The sequence below is a fragment of the Anastrepha obliqua genome, chromosome 5, assembly GCF_027943255.1.
Source record: "Anastrepha obliqua isolate idAnaObli1 chromosome 5, idAnaObli1_1.0, whole genome shotgun sequence".
Taxonomy (NCBI): domain Eukaryota; kingdom Metazoa; phylum Arthropoda; class Insecta; order Diptera; family Tephritidae; genus Anastrepha; species Anastrepha obliqua.
In genome coordinates this window covers 41,168,926-41,181,704 of record NC_072896.1, presented here as the reverse complement: position 1 = coordinate 41,181,704, position 12,779 = coordinate 41,168,926, and the positions used below count along the sequence as shown (strand labels likewise).

Sequence of the window (12,779 nt, the reverse complement as noted above, 5' to 3'; positions counted from 1 at the left end):
GCGGTAAGTACTAAGTTATATATACCATTGTATCCATTCCATTGCCGGTGCGTTTAAATTTCATCAGAATTTTGACCGTCCTGTTGGCCTAAAAAATATATAATTGTTTTAAAAAAATGTGTTTCGTAGTGTTGACTACTCTATATTTTCATATAAATAAATAAAGCTGGGTTTTATATAAAGGGTTTTCCAATAGGAGGTGTTATTTTGATATTCAAAGAAAAATGCTATCTATATATATAAAAAGAAGTTACATTTCCTTGGTAATCTTTTAACTCAAGAACCGCCGAACCGATTGACATAAAAATTTTAGAGTTCTTTTCTATCTTTAAGGAGGTGGTTTGTGTAAAGTTTGATTGAAATCGGTGCAGCCGTTCCTGAGTTATGACATTTTATGTGAGTAATGGTTTCCTCTCATACGAAATGCCTGTATGGGAAAAACAACAACAAATACACAGCCGCTTATGAGCGTTTCTGTTGTACTGTTGTACATAAGTGTATTATGTTAATATTAATTTTGGACGAAAATATAATAAAAACTGGAGCATTCAAGGAACTGGAAAAACATTTTTAACTTTATTTATTTTAGCATAATTTATTTAGCGTAAAAAATTGAAATGGAAATTAAAGAATCAAAGTTTAATTACAAGTTTTTATCGGCTCTTTCACCTTACCTGTATATAGGTGACCACCACAATCAAATTTTAAAAAAGTACAGAAAAGACTATTGTGACATCTTTAGAAAGTATGTTGAATGAAAAAAATCAACTAATTCAACTGTTTAAACATTTTACGAGTTCAATAAAGAAAACTCAATATGAAAAATTTCTTGCGATATAAAAAAAACATTTTATGTATGGTGGTGCGAAGCCCACTGGGAAATGCTAGTTTTTTAATATAAATGATCGGATGTTTATTTCATTATAAAAAGGAAGGCATGCCGTTAATAGTGGAAAATAACATCAGGCAAATGACCACCACGACCACGGTTACAGGACAATATCCTTTTCATGAAATTTTCCATAACCGAATTGCAAAGTGGCTGCCCTATGTCCTCAATAGCCTCACGAATTCCATCTTTGAGGTCTTAAATCGACCCTGAGCTGTTGGCGTAGACTTTCTCTTTCACGTGGCCTCAAAGAAAAAAGTCACAAGGTGTTAAATCACACGATCTCGGTGGCCAATTGTGATCACCTCTTCGAGAGATAACACGGTCCGGAAACTTTTCCCGTAAAAGATCAATGGTTTCGTTCCTTGTGTTGCATGTAGCGCCGTACTTTTGAAAATAAACGTTGCCCAGATCAATACCATCCAATTCCGGCCATAAAAAATCGTTAATCATCTCTCGATAGCACTATCACATTCAAAATAACACCTGTTATTGGAAAAACCTTTATTTCATAAGATCTTAAAAGTTTTTTTCCTAGTGACACTTAACATTATTGGGTTGATTTCAACATAATTTTAGATGCACTTAAAGTGCTTCGTCTTAACATAATTTCTAATATTCTTCATTCTAATATTCTTTCTCGAAATTTCTATGCGAAATTTCTTAGGTTAAAATAAAAATATAAAAATAAAAGAGCCTTCCTATTATTTCATTCGTAAATTTCAAAATACATTTCTTTTGCATACAAAAATAAATGTCAAATTATTATTTGTACCTGTAAGTTGATTGTGTTTATCGCCAATGCTTGCAACAAAATCAGAAACGGTGCTAATATCCATAGCAAAGCTCTACAGCACATTGCCACAATCAAAAAGTCAACCCTAATATTTAACTCGAACATCATTAACATAAATGCTGGAAATGAGGGCAATAATGAAAGAACCGAGCAGGTTTCTAACAGCATTGCTACACCATATATTTGGCGTAACTTTCTGCAAGTAAGTAATATCAACTCAGCACGCAATGTTAAGATCTCCTGCACATTTTTTCGAGGTGGAAATTTGGATTCCTTTAGATGGTGGATTAGGTTATCATTGTAAAATGCCAGGAATCGACAAATCAAATAAACGACGTATGTGCAACTAGACATAACTATAAAGCTATACAAAGGACGGAAAGTCATAACAAATGTAAGACAAAGTAGCAATTGAAGTGATATGACGTCAGATATCCAAATAGTGCTTAGATTATTCAATTCGTGAATTATAAACATTATTATATGAAATATAAATATCCATCGATAACCCTGGTCCAAATAACGACCACCAGCTGAGCTTTTCTCGTAATAAATAGAAGCATGCTTATAAATGATGTTCAGTATTTCAATCTCAGCATATTTGACGACGAAAAAAAACACACTTTCAATGAGTTGTATGAGAGAAGTGAAAATTAACTGAAAGATAAAAAGTTTGTTTCCTGTCTTGAAGTCATCATACAAATTTAAATCACTTTCAAATCCCATATAAATAATAGCGAGAAGAACACATTCCGTTATAATCAACGTTATCGTAGTTATGCTGATGGCGATAAATTTATCACGAACAGAAACAACGACTTGCTGCTGCTCTCGCGCAAATCTGGCCGGGCAAATACCAATACAACGAAGGAGTAACACATAAATATTAAAATACTTTAGCGATACCATTATAAAAATTACTAAAATCATCCTCGGACTTAAACTTAACAAACCTTTGTTTGAATTCCAAAGGACTAATTAGGTTAATTGGAATGCAGAAATGCATTAGCCTTATTACTCCACATATTAAATATTTTATTAAACAAATGCTCATTCAATTTAGATCTCTCTCTGGTCGGTCACGCATGCACTCAACATTAATATTACAATATTATTTGACTAGTAAGGATGTTGTTGGCTTCGCGCCGTGGTTGAGCCAAAGGCTGTGTTAACTTTCAAATTAAACTCCGGTGGGTAGTTGATGTTGTCTAGTGTATTAATTTTGCCATGTTTTAACTTCACCACATTTTACCAGTTGGTAACATTGTTTTTTTTGTTTTTTGTTTTACATACAAATCATAGATACCACCTATGGCTAATATTGCCGCCTTTTGGTACAAACTGGTCTTTTGTATGAAAATGTCATTACTTATAGCATAACACATTAAATAACTAACTTATCTTTTCTGCTCGAGCGAACATGGCAAATTTGTAACTTATAAAATTCATAAAGGGGTGCCCAAAGACACCACTTTTCAATGTTATCACATTTTAACTTTAGAAGAAGTACCCTAACCATAATCATTTAATGTGCACCGTCACTAAAAACTCATCACTCCCTCCCATTGATTTTGCCGTACGATTTCCTTAAACAAGTACATATCGTATGCATGTAAATATAGGTGTACTAGGCCGCCGCGTAGCCGAGTACATATGTGCATGACTACCATGCGCTAAATAACGGGTTCAATATTGTAAAGGTCGGTTAAGTTTTAAGGGCCGGTGCTGATTTTGAATAAAATACAATTTTTTTAGGAAATTATTGTCATTTCTCTTTATTATGATAATATTGGTACGGCTCAATTACGTATCGAACAAAATATCGGCCAAATGGCCGCCTCGGTCTCGGCGGCACACCTCCATCCGATGGTCCAAATTCTCGATGACGCTAAGGCATAATTGAGGTTCTATGCCGTAAATGTGCCGAATTATCTCATCCTTTAGCTCTTGAATTGCTTCCGGCTTATCGACGTACACATTTTCTTTCAAGTAACCCCAAAGAAAGAAGTCAAACGGTGTCGTTGACGTTTAGGTGTGGTTGACATTCAACATCGGCCCTTAAAATTCAACCACCCTTTATATCTAATGCAACTCGAGAGTGAAAGATGAAAGTCGAGTTGGGTTACCATCTTGTGTTATAATTGTATTTAGTTGTTCTTGCACACTTAGCCCGTTCGACTTTAACATTTCCTGAGAACGATTCCGCATATTCATAGCAGCACTATTTTTTTTTTTTTTTTTGTTTAAATAATCGAATATAATTCGGAATTCACTGAGAGGTCGTTGGTTCGAATCTCGGTGAAAGCAAAATTAATAAAAACATTTTTCTAATAGCGGTCGCCCCTCGGCAGGCAATGGCAAACCTCCGAGTGTATTTCTGCCATGAAAAAGCTCCTCATAAAAATATCTGCCGTTCGGAGTCGGCTTGAAACTGTAGGTCCCTCCATTTGTGGAACAACATCAAGACGCACACCACAAATAGGAGGAGGAGCTCGGCCAAACACCTAACAGAAGTGTACGCGCCAATTATTTATTTATTTATTTTTTTAAATCGAACAACAACAAAAATTATAAATGTGTGAATTAAATTTTTATACAAGGCATGTACTGTTTCGAGCAAATTTTACATTACTATTGCCGAAATTTGTGCACAAGTGGCTCTCTATAGCGCCCAAAGAAGTGACGGGGAAAGTTTTTTTATAAACATTGCTATAATCAATATAACACGATTACAAGTTAAAAAAAATATTAAGTCAAAGCAAAAAATCTTAAGGGTTAATTAGAAATAATTTACATACAATTCTATGAAAATTCTTAGAGCCTATTAGGTACATTATGGAATTTTTCTTAATAAATTCTTACTTAAATTCAATACCAACGCCACAAATAATATTTATAATTTTAGCATTTGTTTTTGGATTGAACATATTATTTCAAAAGTATTCGGCCACAAAAAATGTATATAAAAATAACAAACGAAAAGCAGCCTTACTTAAACCCTTTAAGTTCCTATATTATCCGCAGACCGGCCTTAGGCTTCTCAGAAAGTCAGAAAGGCCAGACTAACATAGTTGCGAACATGAAAATTCGGACCGGTAGTAAACTTGCATTTGAAGAACCCTGTTAGATAAAACATTCATCGCATAGACTACGTTTTTCAAAAAAATACCTGAATGTGGACCATTACCAAATATGGACCACTTTTGAAAGGAAATTTGTTTGATGTTTCTAATAATCACAGGCACAATTTTTTGGTCTGTCTCCGCAATGCATTAACGCAACAATTTTTATTTAATTCAAATTAGTTGGTAACTTACAATTTCTGTGCTTTCGACAGCTGTTACAATTGCCATTACTTTTCTATTGTTTCAAATAACACACAAAAGATTTCTTGACCGAAAATCATTCAAAGCAGTTATACAAATAATTGAAGTCCAAATATCATTACGTTTAAATAGGAAAGCCAAATAAGTTGCATTTGCTTTGTCGCGCACGTCTAATATAAGTTTTTAAATTTAATTGGAATAGTATAATATAATTGAAAGGATAAAATAAAATATTTTACTAAAATGCAATAGTTTTCAAAACAAAGTAAAAAGCAGTAGAAGGTAAATATTTATGTTTTAATTCCAAAATGGCTTTATAATTTTAATACTGAACTTCACACTGTATATATTTCAGTATACCTGAAGGCTATTTACTTTTTGCACAACATGTAGACCATCTGCGTCTAACATAATTAATAAACTTTTCTCTTGGCGACGCGAAACTTTGTAGCTAAGAAACTCAATTTTTATCCTTTTTATTCTATAGCTGAATTTGAAGGCATGCGTATCATATTGTATTTACTATAGAAATTATATGCTAATGCGATTCATACCGATAGCTCATTTTCTAATTTTCGCTGGATTTAAAATCCTAGATGGCCCAGGTACAAGCTTCATTTTGAATCACAATTTGTTTACTCTTTCTGGCAGGCTATTTCAGTATCATAATTTCATCGAAAACATCGTTAAATCTTATAACTAATTTGAATTTCTTTCCCACGCGCTCTGTTGCTGGAACACTTGGTTTATTGAAAAAAGAAGTTCTCAATCAAAAATAACGCTCTCACCGCGCCTTTTGTGTACAAAAAGTTGGTTTTATTGGCATACTAATGGATAATATTTACAGACTCTACTGATTCAGGATCATTAGTTCTTAATAATGCAACAAGATTTCGCTTGCAAGAATTTCCCTTTCGGATTATTTGCTTACAAGATCTCATAAATTCAACAATTTAAGACGTTTCATCATTTCTTCTTAGTTTGTTCCTTGGAAAATGTCGGTTTAGGCGTCCATTTTTGAGCTTGGTAGATATATTACAATCAAAATTTTCGCGGCCGAAGATTTGGGCTTACTTAAGCTGGCGCAAAACTAATCACTCTATCGGAATATGTGTAAGTACAATTCTCCAAATGGCGCCGTACGTCAATCATATTTGAGAGTTGTGAATAAGAAAGCTGCAGTATACGAACAGGCAAGCAAAAGAGTGCGTAAAGGTCAAATTAAAGACCTCCATCATTTAAAGTCTTTTTTTTTTTTAATTTTTGATCACCTTATATGATGCGTTACTACGAGCTGAATATGAAGAGAGCGCAAATAGTGAAAATTCCATAGAATACCAAAGATTTTTGTTCATTTTATTGTTTGTGCATTTGGATCATGTTTTTTATATGTACAGTTAGAGTTGCATAAGTAAAAGGAATAATTGAAAACCTTTTCGAGCTCTTTTTAGTGGTATTTTCAATTCGTGTGTTATTTAGTTATGTTAAATACTCTCTCTAACCTTGAAAGTCTTAGCTTGCATGCTCTCTCTTTACTTTGACTCGGTACAAGAGAAATTATTTTTCACATCTTGTTCGAAAGCAGTAATAAATTCTGAAATTATAAAATAGATATGGGGTCTTTCAAAAGTGATGCCTAGATGTCAGTAGTGAATAACTCCTAGACGGTACACTTTTTAAACCATCTTTGATTTGGTGGATATAATCGTCCAAATTAGTTATTAATTAGGGTAATTCAAAGGTTGGTGAAAAATTGCAAGAAACTGGTTTTATCGAGAATAGAAAAAGGAATGTCAAAATCTGGACGTTGTGTTGAGAATATTGCTGCTATAGCGCAAAGTTTTGCTGAATAACCTTCAATCGATATCTCGACGTTCTCAGCAATTGGACATTCATGAAGCGACTGTTTGGCGGATTTTACTTGTAGACGTCCGTCCACCTGTCATGGTGGTCATGTAAATGATGCCATTTTTCACATATAATTACCAAGAGCTGTATTTTGAATAAAAATAGTGAAAACTGAGAGCATCTAATTTTTACATGTTTTATTTTAAAACAACATCTGGGTGCGTCTTTTGAAATACCCTTTTTAACACATTACGAGTATAATAAACGATTTATTTGGCAAACTGACTTTTGTGATATAAATGTTGATTATTTCTTAGTAAATATTAACTGTGTTCAATGGCAGGGATATTTATTATTACTTCTAGTCGTATATTTTAATGTATTAATTAATACTCGTATTAGTTTGGAGAAAAAGAAATCCATATTTTTTCGGTAGATGGCTGTAGTGATCGATATCTTGTAAATTATAGATCAAACAATTTAAAGCTTATGCTCGTTGTCAATGTGACATTTCACACACTAAAAAATGCGTTTGCTGTGTTTTGTTTATTCCATTCAGTTGTGAGTTACAGGGTGTCAACAAAGAGAAAATTCGGTACATTTTACAATGTTTCTTTGATAAAGGCGAAAATGCAAGCCAGCCACTGAAATTGTAAATGGTGTCTATGGTGCCGATACCGTAACATCTAATTACGTGCAAATTTGGTTTCGTAGATTCCGTTCAGACATTTTTGATGTTAAAGAAAATGTTGGTAATGTCGATGAAATCACAGAAATAATGGATTTCTTATTCCCCAAACTAATATATTAAATATTATACACACACACATGAATATTTGTGCAGAATTTGCTAGCTTACCTCCTTTTCTATGTCACTGCCCACGAACGCCATGCTCAGCATTATTACAGATGGTAATGCAAAAACTATAAACTTAATTGTGATTATAATTGTTTGCACATATCCTTTCATCGTGATGGTATTCAATAGATGCACACTTAATGTTATATCAAGTGTGGAAATAACTGCTATGAGTACAAAAGGGGCACCATAAATTGTACTTATGTTCTCGGTGCAAAGTAACATAAGTCCATCGTAGGCCACTAGACAATTGTGGAAGTTTTCCAGCTCAATTTCAGTAATTCGTTTACGCCGTTGATTATGTTGTAGGATTATTAATATCGAACTGTTAACGTCACCTAAAAGTGCGGCTATCGCTTGAGTGATGCAACCATAAAAAGCTAGTAACAGCGACGAAATAATGTAGTAGATTTGAAATATTAACCGAGGTTCAAAGGAACTCATAAGAGAAAGGGTGGTCGCACTGACAATATTTGTCACTAGCATTATTAGCTGCCAAATCCAGACGTTTCGTTGGCCATGGGAAATGAATTGCTCCGCTAAATACACACAATATGAAATAATGTGGTAATGTGAATGGCGCAGATTTAAAAACCAAGCATTTATTAGGAATTGCGCTGTCATTGCAGTCGAGACAAGTGCGATCCAGTAGCAGCCGTCAAGATATGAATATTTACGTGTAACAAATTTTTCTCTTCGCATCACTACATTTCCAATTAAGAACACATACACTAATTGCCAAAAACAATGTGCTACATAAAAAAGCCATCCTGTTCGTAAAATGTATTTCTTTATTTTCGAGCAGTAAAATATAGGTATTATGCCCAGGAAGCGCAGAAGCCTGATGTAGAAGCGAAGCAAGCGTATAATCTTCAAAGTCGACATGGAAATTATCAATTTGTTGATTCACAAATGTATGTCTGTAGTATTTAAATGACTGTCGGAGTTGAAGTGCACAAATGAAGTGGTGCTTTAGCCTCTATGAGCCCAAAAGAACTGGTGAGCGTGGTGAATTACGTACAATATCAGTTTATTTAAGCTAGGCATATACTAGGTTGTTCAATAAGTTTTGCGGTTCGATAAGAAAAACACAATTTTTTGGTTTGAAATACACTTTATTATTTAGTAATGAGATGCCTAGGGCTTCTACTAAATCTCTTTCAGTCACTCGACGATTTTCCAATATGATATTCTGTAATTGTTCTACGTTTCCTGATGTTTTTGCAGTTTTTGGACCTCTTGGCTTGTAAACAAAGAATGAATTGACAGATTGAAATGAAACTTCATATACGTTCATATAGAGAGTGTACCAACCCTCTCTTATCGAACCGCAAAACTTATTGAACAACCTAGTATGTATAAGCATAAAATAACAAATTATTTGTATGGGGTTGGAAAAAGTAATAGTACGTAGTAGTGTAAATATTCTCGTATAAGTAGAGTCACAATATTAGACAGCAGTTGTTTGTTAAATATTGTATTTATTAGCAATATCTTAACCATAGCATTACGCCTAGACAAATACAATTGAAATTCTTCTAATTTTTTTAGAAAGCAATATAATGCGTACAATTGAAAACCCCATAGGAAATACCGTTCCATCGTCCGCTGAGGCACAACCAGAGAAACGAGTTTCCACTTTCACTGTGAATGCCCTGCTTTATAGAAGGAGAGGGTGTCAACCCTGGGAAAACACTGTTCTAGAGTCTCGCACAATTGTCTGGCTTAGACGTGAACAACCTAATAAGGTTCTTAAGCCGCACAGACTGAATATAGTCATGTTGTAAATAAGCGTTAAATAAGTTGGTAGCGAGGATGTGGCAACAAAATGGTGCGGAAGCGTTGGAAGCGCTCTTTAACCAACCAACCAACCGCTGATAGAATGTTTGTTTTATGCTTTATGTCAAAATTCGATAGTCAAATTGAAAGCGAGTAACAGTCTATGCCGGTGTCATAGGCACAAATATACAAAAAAAAAAGTAGAAGTTAGTGAAATAATAATTCCCGTTTTTTATGAATTTACGATTTACGTTTTGATTTCTAGGGAACCCATTGATATCGTTAAGAGGGCTTACAAAACGATTGCCACACTTAGGGCGTAAATATTACACTAGACACTAAAGCTCAGCTTATTCGTAAACAAATTAACCAATTGATACCAACGCTTCATAATTCACACCAAACTGTCAGTAGTTGATGTTTTTGAATCTCTTGTTATGGAAATTTGACTTGAATTGCTGAGTATTTGAGCAAAATTCTGAGTTCACTAAGCCCAGCTAAACGTGCTGAAGTCATCGGCCGTCACCATAAATCTCATCTAATGGTAGACCCAGGAAACATGCTGTTCCTACAAGGTGGGTTCAAAAGGACACAGGTCTAGGTTTAAAGGGGCGAGTCGTGCCTTCCTAGGATGCCTTCACATACCGGACATATGTTGAGTATGTATCTGTAATTGTGCCAAAGTAACGCTGGTCAAAGGAGGCAGCTGATGTTCTTTGTTTGCAATAGGTAGGGATTGGCCTCCGATGACGATATTAGGGAAGCGGGAGCTCATAAGGGGGATGAGGACTTCCCCATGTATGTCGTTTATGGCTTGTTTGTACTGGTAGGTGTAATGATTTTCGAGTGTAGTCATGGATCTCGTCAGTCAAGTAATGCAGATGTCTCTTGACGTGGCCAACCTCCAACTTTCCTACGGTAGCACCCCAATAGAAACTGTTTGCTGAGCATAATATTATATTCTTTTTTAGCTGCATGAGAACTATCGATATCGATAACTATGGTTTGACAGCTGAGAATGGGAAACTGTGTTGACATTTCTCTTCAGTAAAGTTTCGCAAGTCGTCATAAATCGTTTAACGCCAGAGCAACGCTTCAAAATTGTGAAAAAAAATCTCTTTGCGAAGTTCATAGAGCAATTCGTTCATTTTACGTGCGGTGTACACGCTGGCGGGATCATCTGGCTTTATTTTTTTCGAAATGGGGAAGGAGCTGCCGTTACGGTGAATGGCGAGGGCTATCGAGTCATACTAACTGAACTTTTGTTTCCAAAATTTATTCAGCTAAACACCGACGACATTTGGTTCCAACAACACGATGCAACTTTCCATACAGCGCTCTTAACAATCGCTTTATTGGACTGATCGAATATACCATGCAACTCGTAGCCGCGGCAGACATATGTCGTATATTATATTCAAAAAATAAATGCCATGAAATTATCTACTAAATTATAACAAAAACAATTCATGCCAACAATATTTCTGTTTCACAATATTATTTCAAGTTCTCAAGCTCTTAAAAAACACCTGTTATAATATTATGAATAGATTATACTGGAGTTTCGGAAAAAAGGACACCTCTCTCGAAAATTTTACTGATTAGTGTCGGTCACACAGTTAATTTGCAAACCACCTCTTCAGCCCTTGTGGGAGAGTAGATTCGATGTTAGGACCACTTTGTTTTTTTTTTTTTATTTTAGTTGGATTTTAAAAAATTTTATATCATACTGTGCGACGAAATGGGACGAAAATAGGCAAGAATGCAGCATAGCAGTTATGAAAGAGGAAGAGATGTCGAATAATGGGACCTTCTGCCATTTTCTACCTAATCGTCACAATTTTTTTACAGTGTATTGAACATTTTCCTAATTTCATCCCAAGTTGATCTAAATTTTTTGAAAAAGAAACTCGTATGGAAGAACCTACTGTCTTTAAAAGTCCATAACAATATTTAGTGGTGCATACTTTTGTGGAACAGCTTAGCCCATAATTTCTTACCTGCGTATTTCATTTTGATCTTTACTTATATTTTTCGAAATCTGAAAAATATCAAGTTTGTAGGTTTAAAATTTTTCGCAAAAAAAATTCCAGTAGGGGCATCTAAGTTGTTAGACTGCATTTTCGTGTTTTTTTATATAAATAGTAATAAAGGATAGTTAAACTGTTTATATGATAATACGAATAAAAATCGTGTAAATAAGAGGAAATCAAATCGAAAGCTTTTTGAAAAAGATGATCCTGAGCTGTTCATTTTGAATAATTTCAATATATAAGTATATATATGTATATGTACATGTGTACGTAAAAATTATATTTATCTTCACTATTTTTGTTTTTAATTAGAAAAGCGAGTTTGACTTTTTGGAATGGTCACCGTTAAACGATCGGTCGTTAATGATACCCGACGATTGGACAAATGACACACTCTTCTCTTCGATAAATGGGCCATTTCCATTTCCAGATCCCCGAGAGATAGCGCGCGGTGCTGGAATAGCCGATTTCATACAACCTGGACTTGGCTCTCTCCAACCGAATATTGATGACATTGATCTAACAATTGATGGTAAACATATGGAATACATAAGCATATCCATTAAATTCCATTTATCACTAAGCTTTATTTTTTGCAGAGCTACTGCAGCCGGCTCGTCTTCCGCCCGTACCAGAGGAGGGCACTGATGAAATGCTTAAGAATGTTGATTACAACTTCTCAGCGATTATGGGTATTTTTGCCACGTAATATTTATGTAGATGCGACAGCATCTGATTAATCCATATTTTCATAGGCTCTGAGCAATTGGACTCGAATAATATGGTTGGTGTAGTTAGTACTTCGAATACGCTAACAGAAAACGATGATGCCAATATGCTGGACTTGAATGCACCACTTGATTCGCTTCAATTTCAATCGGAGATGGCGCAACGTTATCCAGCTCCGTTATCGCGGGAAAATAGTGCCGGACAATTATTGAATACCTCAGGAATTAATCAATCGCAAACAATTACCTCCGTGGATGCTCTAATGGCTAATGAGCGAACTGCAACAGAGGTTGGTGATGGCGTGGGATCGTCCTCATCCGTAACGTCAGCATCGCCAACTATGCGAATGCATTCAAAACATTTTCCTACTGCAAGTGATGGCATTTCGAGTAACAGATCACCAAGCAATGAATTTCCAAGTAAAAGTGTGATGAAAGGACGAATTTCAAAGAATTCTCAGCGGCCATTTAGGTATAAAAAATAACTTAATATTTATTTGAAAGTTGCAACATGATTTTTT

At 34.8% G+C, this 12,779-nt stretch overlaps 1 protein-coding gene across 7 annotated transcripts in view; it reads left to right on the top strand.

The window, feature by feature from the left end:
• LOC129246982 (protein WBSCR14 homolog) overlaps window positions 1-12,779 on the top strand; it is a 63,739-nt gene that overhangs the window by 40,239 nt on the left and 10,721 nt on the right. For 6 of the 7 annotated variants that reach the window (XM_054885774.1, XM_054885776.1, XM_054885773.1 and 3 more), the window contains exons 6-8: window positions 11,843-12,062; window positions 12,115-12,222; window positions 12,286-12,730. In XM_054885774.1, coding sequence (XP_054741749.1) covers window positions 11,843-12,062; window positions 12,115-12,222; window positions 12,286-12,730 — 773 coding nt within the window. The remainder of the gene's footprint in view (window positions 1-11,842; window positions 12,063-12,114; window positions 12,223-12,285; window positions 12,731-12,779) is intronic. The other variant, XM_054885778.1, reaches the window with a different exon arrangement.